Source organism: Thamnophis sirtalis, unplaced genomic scaffold (assembly GCF_051295495.1).
Source record: "Thamnophis sirtalis isolate CommonGarterSnake01/CBP01778 unplaced genomic scaffold, rThaSir2_p1.2 scaffold_6, whole genome shotgun sequence".
Taxonomy (NCBI): Eukaryota; Metazoa; Chordata; class Lepidosauria; order Squamata; family Natricidae; genus Thamnophis; species Thamnophis sirtalis.
In genome coordinates, this window is record NW_028261386.1 from 53,760,545 (window position 1) to 53,780,410 (window position 19,866).

General features: G+C 37.1%; 1 protein-coding gene across 1 annotated transcript in view; it reads right to left on the reverse strand.

Moving 5' to 3' along the window:
• Positions 1–10,919: 10,919 nt before the first annotated feature.
• The window catches only part of TOGARAM2 (TOG array regulator of axonemal microtubules 2), a 62,114-nt gene continuing 53,167 nt past the window's right edge, over positions 10,920–19,866 (reverse strand). Inside the window, exons 19-20 of the mRNA XM_087717889.1 lie at positions 16,616–16,702; positions 10,920–12,792 (exon numbers count right to left, since the gene is read on the reverse strand). Of these exons, the coding sequence (XP_087574015.1) occupies positions 12,536–12,792; positions 16,616–16,702 (344 nt within the window). The 3' untranslated portion in view covers positions 10,920–12,535. The remainder of the gene's footprint in view (positions 12,793–16,615; positions 16,703–19,866) is intronic.

Here is a 19,866-nt window from a genome sequence, read left to right on the forward strand (position 1 = left end):
TCTGCCTCGGTAACGCCAGCAAGCAGAGCCGTTCTGACAGTTTAGTGCCAGGTAAATAAAGTGTGGTGATTGATGTGTTTCCTGCCAGCAAAGACATACCCACTAATACTCTTTGTAAAGTAAAGTGGGGCTGAGAGAGGAGGTGACTTTAAACCAGAGGGGTCCAACCTTGTCATCATTAAGACTTGCAGACCTGAGCTCCCAGAACTCCCCAGAATTCCATGCTGACTAGGGAATTCTGGGAACAGAAGTCCACAAGTCTTAAAGTTGCTTAAGTTGGACACCCCTTTAAAAAAAATCACAGGTGAGGTGGGCTTCTCTGCCTCCCCTACCTTCCTGGGAAGCTCCCATTCACTGTGCAGATAAACTAAATTATTTCCCACTTAGTCTCTCACTATCTAGCTTACTCAATCTTCATCTTATGCTTTCTCTGACACTCTTATTTTCACTTCTGCTTGTATTTTTTCATTACTGTTCTGTCTCTTGCCCCCTTGCTTGTATTTCTTGATTACTCACTCATTCCGTGACGTCTTTCCCACTTTTTCTTGATCTATACAGCACTACTCCTTGATTACTCACAGGATCTCTTTTGTAGGAAGGGATCTTTTTACTGGTTGTCACTGCCATGTGAGCTGCTTGACAGTCCCTGCCTGTTAGATTTTTGTTAGGGATACAAGATGTAAAACACTTAAATACTATTGCAAAAGCTATTTGTCCTTCTAACAGTCTTTCCCAATTTCTACAGAGTTCTTTTAAATTGTGTGCTGTCTCTTTTTGCATGAAGTATTCTTCTTCTCATCTTTCCTATTACTATTCCTATTGATATCTTGTGACTATCACTTTGTTGGTTGTATCTTATGATTTATGATTTATCACGTTTTTTACTTGTACGGCATTGTTGATGGGAATAGAAAAAGGAAACAGATGGATCTAAATAAGGAATGATCATCAACAAACATGTTTTGAGATATAGAGTAGGTAACTGAGAGCTTATGCACTGCAGACAAATTTGTTGTGGGTCTTATCAAACTTGACCAATAAAAGATATTCTATTCTTTTTAAAAAAAGTATAGAAAAATCAACCACAAACTCATATCTCCAAATTTAATGAAGAATTGTGGCACTGAAACAAGAGAAGTACTACTATGGATATGTTTCGCTACGTAGTTCCAGAAATAAGAGGAAAGCAACAAAGTACGGCATTGTTGATGGGAATAGAAAAAGGAAACAGATGGATCTAAATAAGGAATGATCATCAACAAACATGTTTTGAGATATAGAGTATCACGGAAGAAAGACATGTTTGCTGGATGAAGGAATCGATAAGAAGACAGAGCAGCATAAGACCAGAACAATGAGGCAAAAGACAATTTTAGTAACACAATGAGGCATAAAGAATGGAAGTATGGGAGAAGATCAGAAAGAAGAAAAGAAACAACCAGCAGAGAAAACAGTAGCAGCTAAGGAAAATTTATAGGAAAACTACAGAACTCAGTGAAAAATGTGTGAAATAAATTTTAGACCAAATTCTCCAGACTGCTTCTGCCAAAGTAATAAAATGGTGTGGGTTCTTTTTGCCAGCTTGCGGGGTTAACCCACTCTTGAATTTCACTGAGAACTCAAAAGGCAAGAAAAAATATTGGATTCGCTTTTCTCTTTTTCTTTCATGTTATAGATTAAAAATACATTTGCAATCTTTTTCTTTTTATATTACTCCTTTTACTAATATATCTTTCAAAATTATCCTTTTCAATACAGTATCCACATATCTTGCAGATAGCTAGCATTATAAACCTGAAAAAGTGTGAGCCTTTGCAGCCTGCTCATTTGGGAAGCAATTAGGAATTTCTTTTATTTTTAATGGGCGATAGCCTATGGTTTGTGCCGCTGACATCTTCAGCATTTGAAAATGGAATGAAAAATGTGTGTTTTTGTCTACCCTATGGAGACGTGGCCTACCAATTTTCAACATGATCTAGAGTACCCTTTTACAGACAAGGAAAATTATTCATCTATATCAGCGGTGTCAAACTCAAGGCCTGGGGGACAGATTTGGCCCACAGGATGCTTAGATCTGGCCTATGGAGCTGCCCTGGAAACAGCAAAGGATTAGCCCGCAGTGCCTCTGCCAGCGAAAATGGAGCTCGGGAGGGCTGCTTGCAGCCCTCCCGAGCTCCATTTTCACTGGCAGAGGGTTGCAGGAAGCCATCGCAACCAAACACAAAGCTTGGGACCCCGTTTTTGCTGAAGGCCAAAAATTGAGCTCAGGAGCCCATTTTCTAGGCTCCCCAATGCAAGTGATGTCAAACTGGCCGTGTCCACCCTGGCTACGCCCACCCTGTTCCCCCCCCCCCAAGGTCAAACACAACCCTGATGCAGCCCACAATGAAATCGAGTTTGACACCCCTGATCTATATACTACTAAAACTCTCTTTTTGATACTTTGTGATATTCAATTGGGTGAAACACTGCATCTTAGAACAAAACTTTGTCAACAAAGGTACTTCAAACAGCTAAGTTACAGAATGCCGGGACACTTTACTCCAGAGGAATTGGAATTTGGGACCTTTTTTTTTTTTTTTTTTGCTGTTTCATTTTTTTCCCCTGCTGTTCAGTGCTACTGCCATAGATACTCACAGTCACATGATCATATTTGTTCCTTCATTCTTAACATTCCCAGAGCTTCTCACAAGTTGTGGGGAACCTGGAAGGAACTGATATGATTGCTGACCTTGGCTCTTTGCCACCTTCCCCCTAGCGAAGTTTTTGCTTGTAGGAAGCTTGCAGGAAGAAAGTCAGTAAATAAATGGTGCATCCATCCCTTAGAAGCACATTCCCTCTGTATTTGCCCCACACTGGCCAGCCATAAATTCCTTGCTCCCTCCTCCATATAGCAGCAGCTGTTACCTGTGGGTTGGGCTGGGAAAAGAAGGGAAGGTAAGATTTCCAGCGCTCACTGTTTGTTTTCCACAGAACCTCAATGGGGAAGCTGACAAGAGATTGATATTTTGGTTCACCGACAAAAAGGCGAACGACAAAAGCGTGCCCGACTAAACCGCAGTGACAAAACCGTGAGTTCTAAAGCGCGCCAACCAATGAGCGCTGAAGCACGGCGACAACAGTGCGGCGACAGAAGCGCGCTCTAAACCTAACCTTAAACCTAAACCTAACCCTTAACTTAAATCGCGCTTCTATCGGCGCGCTGTTGTCGCCGTGTTGATGATGTCACATTGATGATGTTGCGGTTTTAGTGCTGCGGTTTTGTCGGCGTGCTTTTGTCGTGCGGGCATTTGTCGGGTCACGGATATTTTGCCTGTCTGCAATCATTCTGTTTCTATATTTAGGTAAACAATGCCCAATAAGTCATCGCTGGTCTAGTTTTGACTTAAAATAACAGGTTTTAACAATTAAGGGGTCATCTACCTTTCATATTTTGATTTGAGATTAAAGTATAACTTTACCATTTGGGGTCCAACAAACGTGAAATCTGCAGACATACTTCTATTCTCCATGAAGTCAAGCTATTCTCCAAAGCACCTGAAGGTAGGACAAGAAGTAATGGATGGAAACTAATCAAGGAAAGAAACAACCTAGAACTAAGGAGACGTTTCCTGACAATTGGAACAATTAATCAGTGGAACAACTTGCTTCCAGAAGTTGTGAATTCTCCAACACTGGAAGTGTTTAAGAAGAGATTGGACAGCAATTTGTCTGACATGGCATAGGTTTTCTGCCTGAGCAGAGGTTGGACTAGAAGACCTCCAAGGTCCCTTCCAACTCTGTTATTCCTTGATAATATCTTTTGTGATTTTTTTTGAGAATTTTTTGACAATTTTATCTTTGATAAAATTTATCTTAAGAATGCTATATGTTTAGTGACAGAAATCACACCTTTTTAAAATTCTTTTACAGGCATTCCTGTACTATCTTTGGACGTTCAGTAAAACAATCCTAAATGACATGGTTCAAATACTGTTTATAATGGACGCAAAAAGCAATTATCGTAATCACTTAGGCTTTCCCACTTTCTTTCTCCTAACCTTCCTGTTAAAACTGATCTTAGATGCTGATTTTGGCAATTTTAAACTCATTTTGGGATGAATCTGTATGCTATGCAATCTTTGAAATGAAGTAGAGTTTGACAAATGCTCATTTTCAGAATAAGGCAAAGCAATAAAATTTATATGCTTGTCACCAAATCTCAACATTTATACAAGAATCATAAGCAAAGTACTTTAACTATAACTCAATCACTATTTCCTGGTACTGTAGTAATTCAGATCAAACAAATCATGTATAAAACCGTGCTATCAATATATCTTTTATGGACTACAAAACCCAGCCTTGCTGATCATGATTGAATGATTTCTAGAAAAAAGTAAGGACTGGGTGAACATTGGAGATATCTGTTAATTTCTGAGCCAATTTATCACTGACTTCTTAAAGCAGTTCCTTCACGTTTTCTCCATTTGCCAAGGAGCAGTATTATGCAACATAAAGTTCAGAAAAGCAACATTGATTTGATTGAAGAATGTGATTTTTTTTAAAAAAATTGTGAATTTATTTTTAACTTATGAAATCTAAACTAAATGTCTTTATTTGGGATATAACCTATGCACAGCTCTAAAATTACCACACATTAAAGCCACTTGCCAAAGAATGAGTAACATTCGGTATCATTTTATGCTTGTTCTTATTCTAGAACTAAAAAAGGGATTTGGTTCATTTTATTAACTGTTGCTTTCAAAATGTTCAGGAGTCTTCAGCTTTATTGTTAGCCAAAAGGTATATTTGATTTTCACAATAAACAGAAACACTTTGCAAATTTAACTGCTTTAATGTAGATATATAAATAGTATTATAGCATGGAACCTGACACACAATGAGGCTGTTCATTGGCTCCTCATCACATTTCAGTATATTGTATGAAAGTTTATGGGGTATCACCTCCCCAGCCAGAAGCTAAAAGTTGGCAAAGATACAAAATAAAGCATTTTTTTCTGTAAAGCTTTACTTGTACAATAGCTTTCTTGGCCACAGAGGCCATATATGCCTTGTTTAAATCATGATGCTTGGACAACATTCACTGTGCTGAGATGTAAATCAAATATAAGTAGCCACAATGTTTTTATTTCCGATCACTTCAGGGTATGGGAGTCCTACCTTTTATTTATGTTTTACATCTGGCCAGAAACATGGTTCAAGAAAGTGAGATCCTAAGAAGGATCCTAAGATAAATGCAATATAATGCAACCTCCTATTTTTCCATCATGGTAGTGACATTTTACTTAAGATTACCTGACAAAAAAATTAATGATGCTAAGGTGACCAGGTAACCCCATATTTTGGAGAATAACTGGGTACCTCAGGACACATTGCAACAGAAGTCTTCCATGGAAGACAGACTTTGTGATCTATTGAACTGTTTCACCTTTCTGGTTCTTTTCTTTTTTTCTTTTTTTAATATTAAAAATGGCACCATAGTACTGCCTTCACTTTACAGGGGAATGTTTTATATATCTGTATAGTTTTCTTCAATAAAAGGCGAGAAAGAGATGGAAAGGAATTAAACATTTATTTCCTCCCAATTTCTTACTGCTTTCCTGGTAATCTTGTAGTTTGCAGCCTTCACAATTGCTTTTTTAAAGGGAAGAGACTGGGGAAGAAAACTGGATGCCACTGAACATATTCTCCAGTTTGACCTTAGCGAGAGCCCTCTTGCTAATACCACATGTGGCTAATGGTTAAAAATGTTCTTGCCTGCAGAACTTTTCCAAGATTGGAAAACATATTTTTCTTCTCTGCCTGTACACATTCTAAACCAAGAGTAGCTCTAAGTTCAGCAACAGGTGGAAAAGGATTGTTCCAATCTATTTATAACTGCCTCCTTCTCTGGTAGCTGCTTAGTCAGCCCTACAAGGATTGCTGAATTTGTCATTCTGTTCCTGGTCGTCTCTGCCAGCCACACTTGAGGGATCACCTTTGTATCTGGCCCCTAATACTAATAAGACCCACACAGCGCTAACAATATGAACAGTGTTCATCCAGTTTCCACCATTTGAGTTTACATCTCGGTCTTAAAAATAGCATCCAAGCAGATCCTACTGGCATTTCTGAATAGAGAGAATATTTCTTTATTCTCTCTCTCTCTCTCTCTCTCTCATGTATACACGCAGGAGGCTTTAAGCAAACTGCTCAGCTTAATTATCATGCTTACAAATGAAGGCAGACCTGCTGTGAACAACAATTGCTCATAAAGAACTTCTGCAGAATGGTGGGAAGGGTTCAGAGACAACCAAGAGAAAAATCTTTGTTGCTTCGCCCACACAAAAAAACTACACGTAAACAAGTGCATGTAAACACATGTTTCAATCTTTTTCTCAAGTTATGGAGGGTTAGAAATCAGGAAGATAAGACCCTGCACACTGGTAGACTTGCAATTTTTGGTATCTGCGTGGGTTTGCATTATCTTAGCATTGTGAGAAAAAAAGACCCCAAGGTGTTTGATATCCAAACAGGCAGACCCAGCCTTTCAAAGAGGTAGAGTATGTGCATTAATTAAAACTTTCCCAAACTAAAATGGAACAAAGCTGGATCACATAATGTCAAACCACTTTACTGAATAACACGAGGAAGATGTCAAATCTTGCAAAATATTCCCCTCATGTGATATTCAAATTAAAAGTAATCCTTTCTAAACTCTTGGCCTTGAACTTCAATTCCCATCATTGTTGTCTGCATTTATTCTGATTTTTTCTGATTGCCTTTGGAAGAGTATGTATGCCTCCAACAAAGGCATTTGATTTGGAAATTCTATTCCCATATATGCACCCACACATGCACGGACTACTACTACTAAAACTACTAAGCAGGATATACACAGAGTCCTCTAAATTGGATGCTATGGAAAAACAGATCTTCTTAAAACTTCCCATTGTAGACTTTTCCATATAACAAATGTTCTTTCCATGGTTTATGGAATGGAATGGCAATATTTAAGACTGCCTGCAAATCTGTTGCCTCAAATTTCAGTTTGGATAGCCTGAATGTCTTCGGAGATCAGAGAAGATGGCTCCTAAGTTAAGTCTACAGAATCAGACTCATTTTCTATCTACCCCAATATGGACCATTCTGATATCTGGATGATTCCACAATCTCCAGAAAAAATTCTTCCAGATTGTTTGCCATCTGTTCCTTTAAAAAACATTTGTTATTCCCCAAATTAGGGCCTCGACTAACATATTTCATGCATGTACAAATTGCATGTATATAAATTCTGAACACGGACTTGGAACCTCTGTTTCAATGCTCTGAATAATGTAACTTGTTCACAGAGAAGTGCTTCAAACATTTAATTTCTTGGATGTAATTTAAAAATTTGTATTTGTTCTTAATATATAAAATGTTAATATTGCCTATTTGGGACCCAATAATTCTTATGAATATGCATCTTTGATATTTCAAGCATTATTTGATCTTTCAAGTATTAAGGGCTGTATGTAACTATTAGCAGTGTGTGGTGTGGCGTGGTTTTGTTTCTCTTCCAATTCAAGCCTTCCTCCTCCTGATTATTATTCATTTTATCATTCCCTTTATATCTGCTTTCCACTGGAGGCTCAAGGTAATCTTAAGGGATTTTCTATTTTATCCTCGTAACAGTCCTCTGAAATAGGTTGGAGTGAGAGATATTGACTGTCACAAAATCATCCAAGGTGCCATTTCAAAGTTAAAAGGCCATTTCAAAATTAATCTGTAGGAATGGAACAAATAATTGAGAGCCCAGTTTGAAATTTTTAGTTCTGTTTTAATGCACATTCATTGTAAGAAAAATATTACATTTATGGTCTTATATATTGCTCTTTGTCTCGGTCAGAAAAAATGGGATGTAGCAGCATAATAACAAGACAATTTAAAACTAGCTAACCAATTATTATTTTTTACATTTCCACGCTGTGAATTATATCCTTATATGTGCTCTGTGTGAGTTGAACTGCACTCTTCGATACTGTGTGTAACTGCATGTATGTGTGTGTTTATACCCATGTGACTATGCATCTCTGTGTGTATAAGTCTAATGCTGCTTGCTGTGTCCTTGTGAAGGTTAAACAAGAAAATTGGAGTAGAAACTGGCACACTCTGTCAACAGGATAAATCTAGCAGAGGCTGATGAAACTTAAGCCCTTGCAAAACTCTTGCCAACTAAACTGCCCTGATACTTACTGATCCTTTTGTGGTGGGTGCTAGGTAAGTGTGATTGTGATTCACAATGCCTCTTCAAAAAGAAAGCTTCAGATTGTAAGGGTTCCATATTTTCAGGCATCCTGACAATGAGGCAGCAGAACAGGATCCTTTTTAAGTAAATAATAAAACTTTAGAAATTGCAAGGCAGTTTTCAGGGTAGCAAAAGGTCAAATACAAACTAATAAATAAATAAATAAAACAAATGTTCAATGCCCCCCTATCTCTCTCTCCCTCTCCCTTTCTCTCTCATATATAGTGTTGATGGGTCAATGCATGGAGTGTCTGCACCTCAATCTATTTTCCTGTGTTTACTTATTTTATGAACAAACTATTTTAGAAGAGAATCAAAGGCAGAAGGAAGCATTTACCAATTCTCTTTTGCAAATCCCGGCACTCCATGTAACCCTATCTGTTTCCTACCCCTAACCCTGAGCAGTCTTTTTATTCTCAGAAAACATTCCAATCCAAAGGAGAGAGGCTGTTTCCTGGTATTGTCTTCTCCTTCTGCCTTCTCTGTTTCACCTTGCTTTTTTTTCCCCCAGAAAGCCATTAAAAAAGGAAATACTGTCAGTAAAACTGACTTCTGTCTATTTTCATTAGCAGGAGTATCCCCTACTTAAGGGAAATTGGGATTCAAACAGGGGTTGTTTTCTTCATATATGCATAGTCAACTCATAAGCTGCACAATGTGAATTTAGAGAGAAAGAAAAATTTAACCTAGTCTTTCCCAAATACATGGGATTTTGAGAAGATCCAAAATTGCTATACACCTAGAAATTGCCAAGAGTCTTTGTACATGCATCTAATAGGTTTTCAGAGCAAAAACACTATTTCTTTCCCCTTTATGAATTTAAAGTGAACAACACTAAGGAGTTGCTCTATGTGTAATTGTGCCAAATTCTCACTGTTGCAAAGCCATATTAGCATTATTTCATGTATAGATTGTGTAACTTACACTAGTCCAGAGAATGTGGGTGGCATAGTCACCTACAACCAGCATTTCAAATTAATTGACTCACTCCAAGGTGGATGCCATTGAACAATCAGCATGTTAGAATAGAATTGTTTTATCGGTCTCACGAACATAAAAAGGGAGGGGATTTTCCAAAACACACACACACACACAAGTGTTAAAGCATAGAATCCTTCCTTCAGAAAAGCTTTGTCACCTAGTCCAATGGTCACCAACTGGTGGTCCACGAGAAAATTTTGGTGGTCGGCAGAAAAATTATTTTTATATTGCACTAAATCAGGGGTTCTCAAACTACGCCCCCTGAGCCAAATGTGCAATAAACATTTGTGTTGCTGCAGAGAGTCTCCCCCTTCGGGGTCTTTTTGTGTGGGTCAGAGGGGGGAGAAATTCTGACTTGGGGTCTGCTGCAGCCTCCTGATGTGGGGCTTTGAGGGAAAGCTGGTGGTGAAGAGCTGGAGGGCTAGAGGGCCTTTTTCCAGTGGGACTGCATCATGGCCTGCAACTGGCTGATCATCTCAGCCCACTTATCCTTCAGGCACCAGAACCTGGCCTTTCCTCCCACAGGTCTTCCCTCTGCTTGGAAAGCCTATGCTCAAAGTCCTCAATGAGATGCTTCTGTTGAGCCTCCTTATTCAGTCAGCTGTTATGGCAACTTTTTCTCATGGTGACTGCTTAGCTCCAACAACTGCTTCCTGTTGGGGCCATAAGGAGCCTGGGCGGGCAGGCAAGGAATGGTGGGGAGGGGAGTGGGGAGTAGAGGCTAGTGAGGCACCCCTTGACGTGATATCAAATTGGCCAAGACCACCCAGTCACATGACCACTTAGCCACGCCCACCCACCGGTCATTAGGCAGATCATATTAGTGGTCTGCAGGATTTAAAATTATGAATTTAGCGGTCCCTGAGGTCCAAAAAGTTGGGGATCCCTGGCCTAGTCCATGCCCAGCTAATTTCTCAAAAATGGAAGCTTTCAGCAAACCCTCTTGAGATGTTCTTACTAGATGTGCAGGCTCAGTTGATTTTGGAAACCTATTGATAACCAGTGCAAAAATATTAGAAATGGTGCTCCCTGCAGTAGTAGGACTGATTCACCAGCAGCACATCTTGGACCATTGCAGCTTCTGTAGAGAATAAGGAAGGTGAGCTTGATGGAAATATGCAAGAACTGTTATCTAAGCAAAAGGATCCGAAACATTTAAAGTCCAAAACAGCTAGATAACATTCATAACCAGCTCAGATATACACCTCCCCAACTCACTTAAATTTAAGAAATAGGACATGTAGCACCATAAGGCTTGAAAATTCTGTGATTATATCAATCTCAATAAAAGTAACTTTAGACATCCTGTGAGGCTGATCTGCTCCACCTAGTGGGGCCAGCAACTTCTTTCTTCAAATATTGAAAATATTATCCCAAATAACAGATGTTACAGTAATCCAGATATATTGAGATTATGGCATCAATTACCAGGAATCTGGGTCCAGGTAGGCATTTTGTAACCAGTTAAATTTGGGGGAAGCCCCCACCACCAGCAGCCACCTGTTGTTTAGGCATCATCCAAGAGTCCAAGAGAAGGTCCAGACACCTGGAGCTTATGGTGGGGGCTTAACCTAATTCAGAATAATTACTGGGACTGATGTCTTCAGAAGTTTATTGGCATACAGTAATTAATCCTGGAGATAAGTATTTAGCTTGGGCTTGCTGTTGCTGGCATGTTTCTGCATAAGCGCAGAACAGTTTTCAGTCAACTGCACATGCACAGTAATGTGCAGCGCACAAACGTGTGTGAGTAAAGCGTGCAGCGCATGTGCAAAATGCCTTCTCAGTGAACTGGTAGTAAACCGGTTAGAAACAGACCACTGATGTAAAGGCAACGGGGAATGGCCTTGAAGGATAAAGGAAAGGTCCATTTCCAAGGCAATGATCAGATAAACGTGCCTTAAATCCATTCCAAGAAATTAATCTGAGAAAATGTCTCAGATAAGCCCATCCCTAATTCACATGGAGATAAAATGAGAGAGTGAGAAGCACATTCAGACTTGCAAGAGCCTGTTATTATAGCTGTTCTAATAAAAGTAGTTTTTGACCGATATGGCATTGATTTCTTGATCTATCCTTTTGGGCTGACAGTTATTGCCTTTGAACACAGAGGATCAAAATGGAAATGCAAATAAAGGAAATTTAAAATGTATTTTTAATAATTAATGCATTTTACTTTTTAAAAAAAATGTTGATCTAATGATGATGGACATTCATGCCATGTTAGCAAGTGACAGCTGTCCATATAGAAATGCTACAGGGATTAATTTTGTTTTCTAGTATTTCAGAATGAATGTGGAAATCATTGTCAAAGGCTAATGCTTTGGGAGTACAACCAGACAATTCCAGATATTCCAAACCACTCTACTGTGTTGTATTACTATAGGAAGCGCTATATAGATACTTTGCTAATTAAGTGAGGAGAGGCAGATTCAAAAACAATGAATGGAAAGTAGTGACAAGTTATATTATCTCCAGTTCTAACACATAAGGAACTGAGATAAATCAGATTTTCTTGGTTCTTTCAAACAGCAACCAAACCAATCTGATAAGAGGCACTGTATGGTGGTCCATTTTTTTCTCCTTGATGGCTTTTTTAAAAAAAATAAAGAAATGAGAATATACTATGCCAGTGCTAAGTGGAAAAACTGTGTATCAGCAGCTCTATAACAGATCAACTGAATGGAAGGTAAATATTGTTTGAAATATTTCTTACGCATTTTGTGCCAAGCATTTATATTTCAGATTTCCTCTTCTTCCCTTCACAATTTTTTCCCCAGTAACCATCTAAGGAATAACTTTAGTGGGCAGTTTACATGACAGTTTGGAAGCTACCACTAATTGGTATTTGCATCTTTTTGTGATCATGTAATCCATCTTCCCTAACTGGCAATCCATAGAGATAGAGGAAGTATTATGGTTTAAAGTTTACCTCTATCACTTTATCACACAATATTGATATATTTTACATAAATTATTTTCTGTTTTTACACATATAAAAGTTACATTTGTGCCATTTATGCATTTTTATCATTGATGAAATCTCTATGGATCAAAAGTGGTGGAGCTTAAACCTTAAAAAAATAGATGATTTAATTCTACAGCAAAATATATTATATACATTTTCCATTTTAGCATAATTACTAAAAGCTTTCAACAGGAGACTCTTACGCTTCAAAAATAAAAAAGTTAAGTAATGGCAAGTTCTGTATCATTATCCATTTTTTGCTTCTCTTTAAAATGTCCCACTATAATTGTTCCAGATATAGTAGCAGGTTTTTTTCATTGACGATCCATATCTAAAAGATCTTGAAAAAGTTTGATCACATGTTGTGGTTGGTTGCAAACATATTCCTCAAGTTTCAGTCCCATTTGTTTGTGCAAGCTTTGAGCCAGTTTAGAGACCACAGTTCTAACGTTTCCACTCTTCCCAGGTAATACCCCATTACCAATCATGTTATTCAGGAAATACCAGAGAACAGGAAGGATGAGACGTTCCACAACTTGAGGCTTTCGTGGATAGGCAACAGCCACAAGACCTGAAAGCAAAAGATTGCAGATCTTTAAATAACAAGATTGGTGTTCCTTAGCCTTGGCTGGTGGGGGAATTCTGGGAATTAAAGTCCACACAACTTCAAGTGGTGAAGGTTGAGAAATAGTGAACTAGATAGCTGCTCACTTTTTTGGTTGCAGATGTAGCACTGAAATTTGAAAAACTGTTAAGACAATTTCCTTGTCAATGAACAACTGCTTACTTAGTTATGTTTGTATTACAGTGGTACCTCAGTACTCATCATTCATTGGTTCTGGGAGGTGCAATGAATACTAAAAACAATGAGTACCAAACAATTTTTCCCCAAAAGGAATAATGTAGTGAGTCACAAGGCAGCCGACAAAAAAAAAAAGGCAGCCGACAATGACAAGTTGTAGCTTGTGCATTGAGTACCAAACAAACGAATACCGGGACAAAATTTTCATATCCAAATGCATTGAGTACCAAATTCAAGGAGTTTCAAAGCAGTTGAATACCATACTTTCCTCAAATTATTTTAATATTGTGCAATTAAATGGATAACAATAACTGTCATTTATTTAAATTTCAGCCTGGTATCTTCATATGTTGGTGTTAGGTATACATCAGTACTTTTTATAAAAGGGAAATCTTTCAGGCGAATAATCTCCTCTCTGCTTTAGTAATAGTGGCAGTTTTTTCCTTATTGCTGTTTTTTCTCCATCCCTTGATTGCTTACATAGGCAATTTTTGCCAATTGGATTGTATCAATGGACCATAGCAATAGAGTCATAAAGTGGTTTGAAGGGAGAGAGTGAACATGGGGTCATCTTTTCTAATAAAGTTGTCAACACTTGAAATAAGATTTATAATAGAACAAGTAATCTTGCAGAATTGCTAAAATTCTTGAAATTAATCCCCATGGAAATATCCATGGAAACTTCTTTCAAGTAATAGAACATAAGGTATGACTGTTTAAATAAACTTTTCAGTGCTTTAGGCTAGTACAATGCCAGTACTATTGCTATTTATTTGAGATTTTGACTATTGATAGGGTACCACAATCTGAGATGCAAATTATGTGCCACAGCAGCACATTGCATGAGGAACAGGGACTAGCTCCAAAAATTATTAGAAAAAAATCATTCAGGTGAAACCTAGCCTAGAAAGCCTCTGTGCTGAGAAGGACACACATCTCATCTGATCAGTGTGTAGTCTGACCCACTTTGCCTCAAAAGGCACATTGCATGGTTATATAGAATGAGACCATCCGAAAAGTGGAGATTTAATATCAATAACATAGGGACACAGACTTCATGTATGTACAGTCAGCTGCAGAAACCAGTGACAGAACACATACATGTGACTATTAAAGAAATGTACAAACTTAAAAGCTAGGAAAGTCGAAATACAGTAGGTTGGAAACAAAAACTGTCCATAAATATGATTTGAACCTAATTTTTTTATGAATTCCTTGCCAAAAACACCAGCCTTTCCCAACTCGATGCATTTGGCTTAGATACCTGGATGGTTGAAGTAGACTGCAATGAACCTTTCATATGAAGAATGAGACAATTTGCCACAGCCAACTCTCTGCGGCCAACTCACTGTTGCCATGGGACAATTCACCGCAGGATAATTTTAACTATTCAATTTAATTATTTAAAAGAAATAAAAAAATATTTTAATTTTTGTCATTCACATTTCATTTGGTCCCTCCTCTTGCATCCATTCTCTAATGATTCTATTCCACTATATCTTTGATATTAATGTAACTCTTGACCCTCAGCAAGTTGTCTCTTGGCGAGTTGGCTATGGCAAGTTGGCCGTGGTGAATTGGCCATTGGATAGGGGAAAGACACTGGCTAAATTTTGAATGTTATTTTTGTTGTGGCTTCTCACTGCAGCTATGGGCCTGGTGGTGACTTTAAGAAATTGCTGTCACTTAGCCTGCAAGGTGAGTTATAATGACCCACCGTATATGTTTGATGTTAGACTTATGAAACAATGTATGCTAAATTCATTGCTTATTGAAAAAGCTATACTAATAATAACTTCTAAATAATAATTTCTAGGACATCCTCTGGATATTTTTTGCAAGTTACTCTGGTCTGTGGCTTAGGATGCTTATGGCATAATGGTTCATATATGTTTTCAAGAAATATAATTATTCATTATTCATTCAAATATTTGGGAGGACAGTTTATTACATCAAATCTAAAGAGCTATGTATTCAAATTTTAAACTGAAAATATAGCTGTTGATTAATTTAAAAAGTGGATATGCACAGTCCATAGAAATTTTTAAAAAGAATGTTATTTTCATTCAAAACATTTCATAAGCAGTAAAAAAAAATAGAGAGAGAAAGTGTACCTCAATAACAAGTCTGTGCTGTCATTGTTGTGCCACTTCATTTATACTGTATAAAACTGTGGTTTAGAGGAGTAGGGTAAATACTGTTTTTTTTATAAAGCCATTTGGTAATTCTGGTAATTGGAAGTTCTGCTGATCTTAAATAATTATCATTGCAGTTTTGTGGCTCCAATGCTTTTTTGCCCCAGGAAAAATTATTGCTCTTGAATCTGTTTCTAGTGATTGATTTACAGCATAATAGATGGCTTGGTTATCTATTTCAAATAGAGACTTATTTAAAATGTCCATATCAAATTTCTAAACTGCAACACTAAGTTAAAGCATACTCCATGAGTCAAAACACCAGTGACACCAGTGACCTTTTAGTGATATCTGATGAGGATATCTTGAGTCCAATTACATCTCAGTGGCCAATGAAAAATGATCATGATAAGCTTTAGGATGCATACATTGAAGGAACTATAGTTTCACTTTTGGGGTTCTGATATAAGGAGTTTGTGATCTGTTCTCACAGCTGTGGATTGGACCTCTGGCAAACCTTTGCTTCCATTGCCCAATAGATTAAAGAGATCATAGCAATTGGTTTGGAACAAGGGCAAGGTACCAGTTTTCAGAAATAATTCCTGAGTCATCCAAATGCCTGGAAAGGATATGACAACTTTGGTCCAAGAAACCAAATTAATAAACCAGTTTATTTTACTGAGAATGTTCTATCTACAACTCTCTTCTTCCTGTCATTCCTTCTTAGGAGAAAAAAAATAGAGTTTCTTAAATTGTAGTTGTATATTCTAAACCTTTATATTATGTTTTGAATTCGATTTCTTGTCAGAGCTTATATCAATTTCTTGTTCAATGGTTTCTTTACTGTTTTCCAATTATTGTAAACCAGAACTGTTATACTATATTAAAAATTCAAAGAATAAAGGAGAAAGAAAATGCTAGTAGAAACAACACCTATTTATTGGTTTGTATCTAAAATTCAACTGAAGTGGAATATTTGATTCTATCCAATATTTATAAACTTGACACAGAATTTTTCAGAAAAACAATTTTGCATCTTTATTTAGAAATACATTCAGTTGAATACCCTCAACAAGTAGAATGGGACATTTAAATCTCTGTGGAGTAAATCATGTACCATATATATTTTTGCAAGCTATTCTTCTCTATTTTGGAGACATGAGCCCAACTGATTCCACTTATTTTTATACCAATCTTTTCCAAGTGACTGTCCTGCCAGTGTGCTGCTAGAAACAACACCTCTAAGACTGAGACATACCTGTGCTAATAAGTCAGAGATCCTCCAGAGAAAGACCTGGCCCATATACTCAATAAGCAGGCATTTCTCATTTCAAGTTTGAAAAGTTGCAAATAGAAATATACTGCCTTGAGCTGTGAATAAAGGAGCTCTTTGCCTCCTACTGTTATCAGAAATATTGTTCAGAAGAAATGCCACACTGCACATAGTCTTTTCTAACCTGCCAGACGATCCGTGATGTCCTGCAGAGCTCGGCCAGTGAGAAAACGCACCCTGCTAGCAAATATTTGAAGCAGCAACAGGTTGTCTGAAAGGGACAAACATATTGTTTGGATATTATGGACCAATCAAGAATGATTGTGGGAGGTTACATAAATTACCACATAATAAACAATGAACAATTTCATGTTATGTTGTACTTGAATTGAGAAGAGACAGTTTTTGCAAATTTAGATTTTGTTCCTACAAGCTACTGTCCTTCATAAACATATGCCAATCTTCTCCAACTAGCACTCTTCCAATGTGTTGGGGCCACAATAACCAGAATCCCTAGTAACTAATTGAATTGAATTGAAGGCTTGGGGAAGTATTGAGCTTGAAGCAATATGACTAATACATGAACATTGTGTCTCTGACACTGCTCCTGTGAAATCAACTTACAAACAGAAATAACAAAACAGTTAGCAATCATAGTATTGAAGTTCATATGATTTGCTTTTGCTTGCAAATAATCAAATGAGGCATCAATGGATCTGCTTGGCCAGACATTCTTTCCCAATGCATCCAAATGTAATCAACACTCCTTTAATAGTGCGAAATAATCCATTTCACACTATTAAAAATGCAAGTTATTTTAAATGAGGATATTTAAAAAGCCTAGTGAAGAAACATCATTTGTTTAGTATGCCTTTACTGAACAAACTATTTATTTTATTGAACAATGTTCTAATGTATTCAAGATGGCATCTACAACTCTTCAAGATGGAGTATTGCCTTTTTGTTAAAGTTCGTTCAACAATTATGCAAGTGTTGGATGCAAAAGATGTATGACCTCTGGTTCTTCCATGCCAATTTATAAAGAAATATGAAGTAGCTTTGGTGGATTGCCATAGGACTATGGAATTCCTGCTTCAGATAACAACCAATACCATTAGAAGTAATTTTGGGTCGGATTGTGTGTTAGCTGGCTTTTGACAATCCAGGATCAGGCATTTAACAATAGTCCAGCCTTTAGTGAATAGGTCGCATGCCTACTTGATTTTAAGTGGAATCTATTCCAAGCCATCATACTGGTGGCAAATAAATACACATTAATTAAATGTGACAAATGTTGATTTGTTGACTGGTTGTTTTTAAAAAAAGAATATTTTCCTAACTTGTTCCTTCTCATGTTATGCAGTCAAGAAGAATCAAAGAGAACAAAATAGCAAGGAGCAAATAATAATAATAATCATGTTCTGATCAATAATATCCATTGTGACAGATGGAAGAGGAATGATGTGTGTGCTGAGGAAGAGGATGATGTGTGTGTTGAGGAAGGCAACTCTTGTCCTTTTAGTGATTAATGGAAAGTATCACCATTTGCTGCAGCAGGAAGAACAATTGCTTTGAAATGCTAATATCGAATGTGGAGAATAGGTGTTAATTATTGATGCTCATTGCCCGCTTATTAATATCTTTAAAGATTTTAGTTCACTTGTAAAAACAACTTTCCAAACTCATTCTAAAGAAAAGCATGGCACATTTCTCCTTTTCTGTCTTCCAGAAAGATGTGCTGTACATTTCAAAAATCTGAGACTCATGAAAGCCACAATAAGCTATTGGTAGGAGATTAATTTAGAGCTGCTTTCCCAGAAGGTCAAGAAATGGAGAGGTGCAATGTTTGACAGCAATGTTTTTTTTTAATCATCTGCAGCCAGCCTTCACAAAGTGAAGAATCAGGTACCAGATGAAAAAAACAACAAATCCTGAAATACAGTCAGAGGACACATCCTTTTGAAAAAGTTTTGTTCTTGAATCCATGCAAATAGGACCGTTCTGCAAATGTAAAGCTAATTGTATATCTTTAAAAAGTATTGCTGATGATTATTATTGCATTAAACAATTTTTCTTGCTGCTCTGACAGAAATGGGAGAGTTTCTCTATCTCCATTTGATATTCTGATTCAAATAGACTTTTCATAAAATTCGTGTAAGGAAGGTTTCTGTATACTTTTATATGTTACTGCAAGGAAAATAGTACCAAGAAAGAAAATGAACATATAAAGTAATGAAAATCGAAACCAGGAACTCCCAGGAAATATCCATATCATGATATTACAATCAGTTAACCACATTCATGAAGCCAGTTATTTTTTAAGAATTTTATTAAGTTTCAAAAACTAAAAAAGCTAACAGCTTATTATATTTTTCAAATCCAAAAATTTGTGTCCAGTAAAATCTAAACCTGTGATTTCCAAGGTCATATGAGCCCCATACTTATAAATGGCAATTATATGTTCCCTGGAAGACGAAGAAATGTATACACGTACTGTCCTCTTGTGGTGGAAGCTCCTAAAGCATCCATAGATAAGATAAGGGGTTCCCAGTACAGTCAACGATGGAAAATAATGTTATTCCAAAATCAAAATTTATACAAAGAATGATAATTTTCAGACTGTTAATTATCCTGATCCATAGAAGTATCGGTGGACATTTTTAAACTTAATTCCAGTATCAGGGTTATTTTTCTCAGAAACAATCCACTGGGGTCCAGTGTAAAAGAAGCAAAGGATTTATATAAAAGGAGAAAATACATTTTGTGCATGCTCAAATCTCTAGCCAAGTATAGGCAACCTGTGCACATGTTGCTGAACTGGAACTAATAGCTTCTCCCAGCATTGACTGTGTTTCCTATAGAAGCTGGGAGCTGTAGTTCTACAATGGCGTACATTAGCTATTCCTCAGAATTACAACACAGTAAAATTAATGTCTGATTCTAAATTCAGTGCTCATGTTCTTCAATATAGGCAGAAATATGACAGGTTTGGATATAAGTAAATCTACTAGGACATCTGTATGTTAGTACTCACTTCAGTCGTGATTCATGAAATCCTATAATACGTCTGGCCTATTCACCCAGTATAGTATTTTCATATTGATATAAATCTATATGGTATGAAATTTACAGCAGTCCTTGGTTTTGTAGTTATTGGCAATTGCAATTTCTGCCTTTGGAGAACAATGTTTGAAAGAAGCCGTCATTTAGACATGGATTTATGCTTGTTTGTTCTTCAGAAATGAGCTCAGTAAACTATAAATTTCTTTGAAGAAGAAGAGTATGTATTGGAGATATTTATGGATTAGAGATAGGAGAATGAGCTGGATGAAGCTCATAAGTTAGGACTTCTATAAAGCCAGCACAGAAGAAGCTTATTTGGGCGATTGTCCTCAAATCAAGAGCAAAATAACTCATGGGCTATATTCACACAAC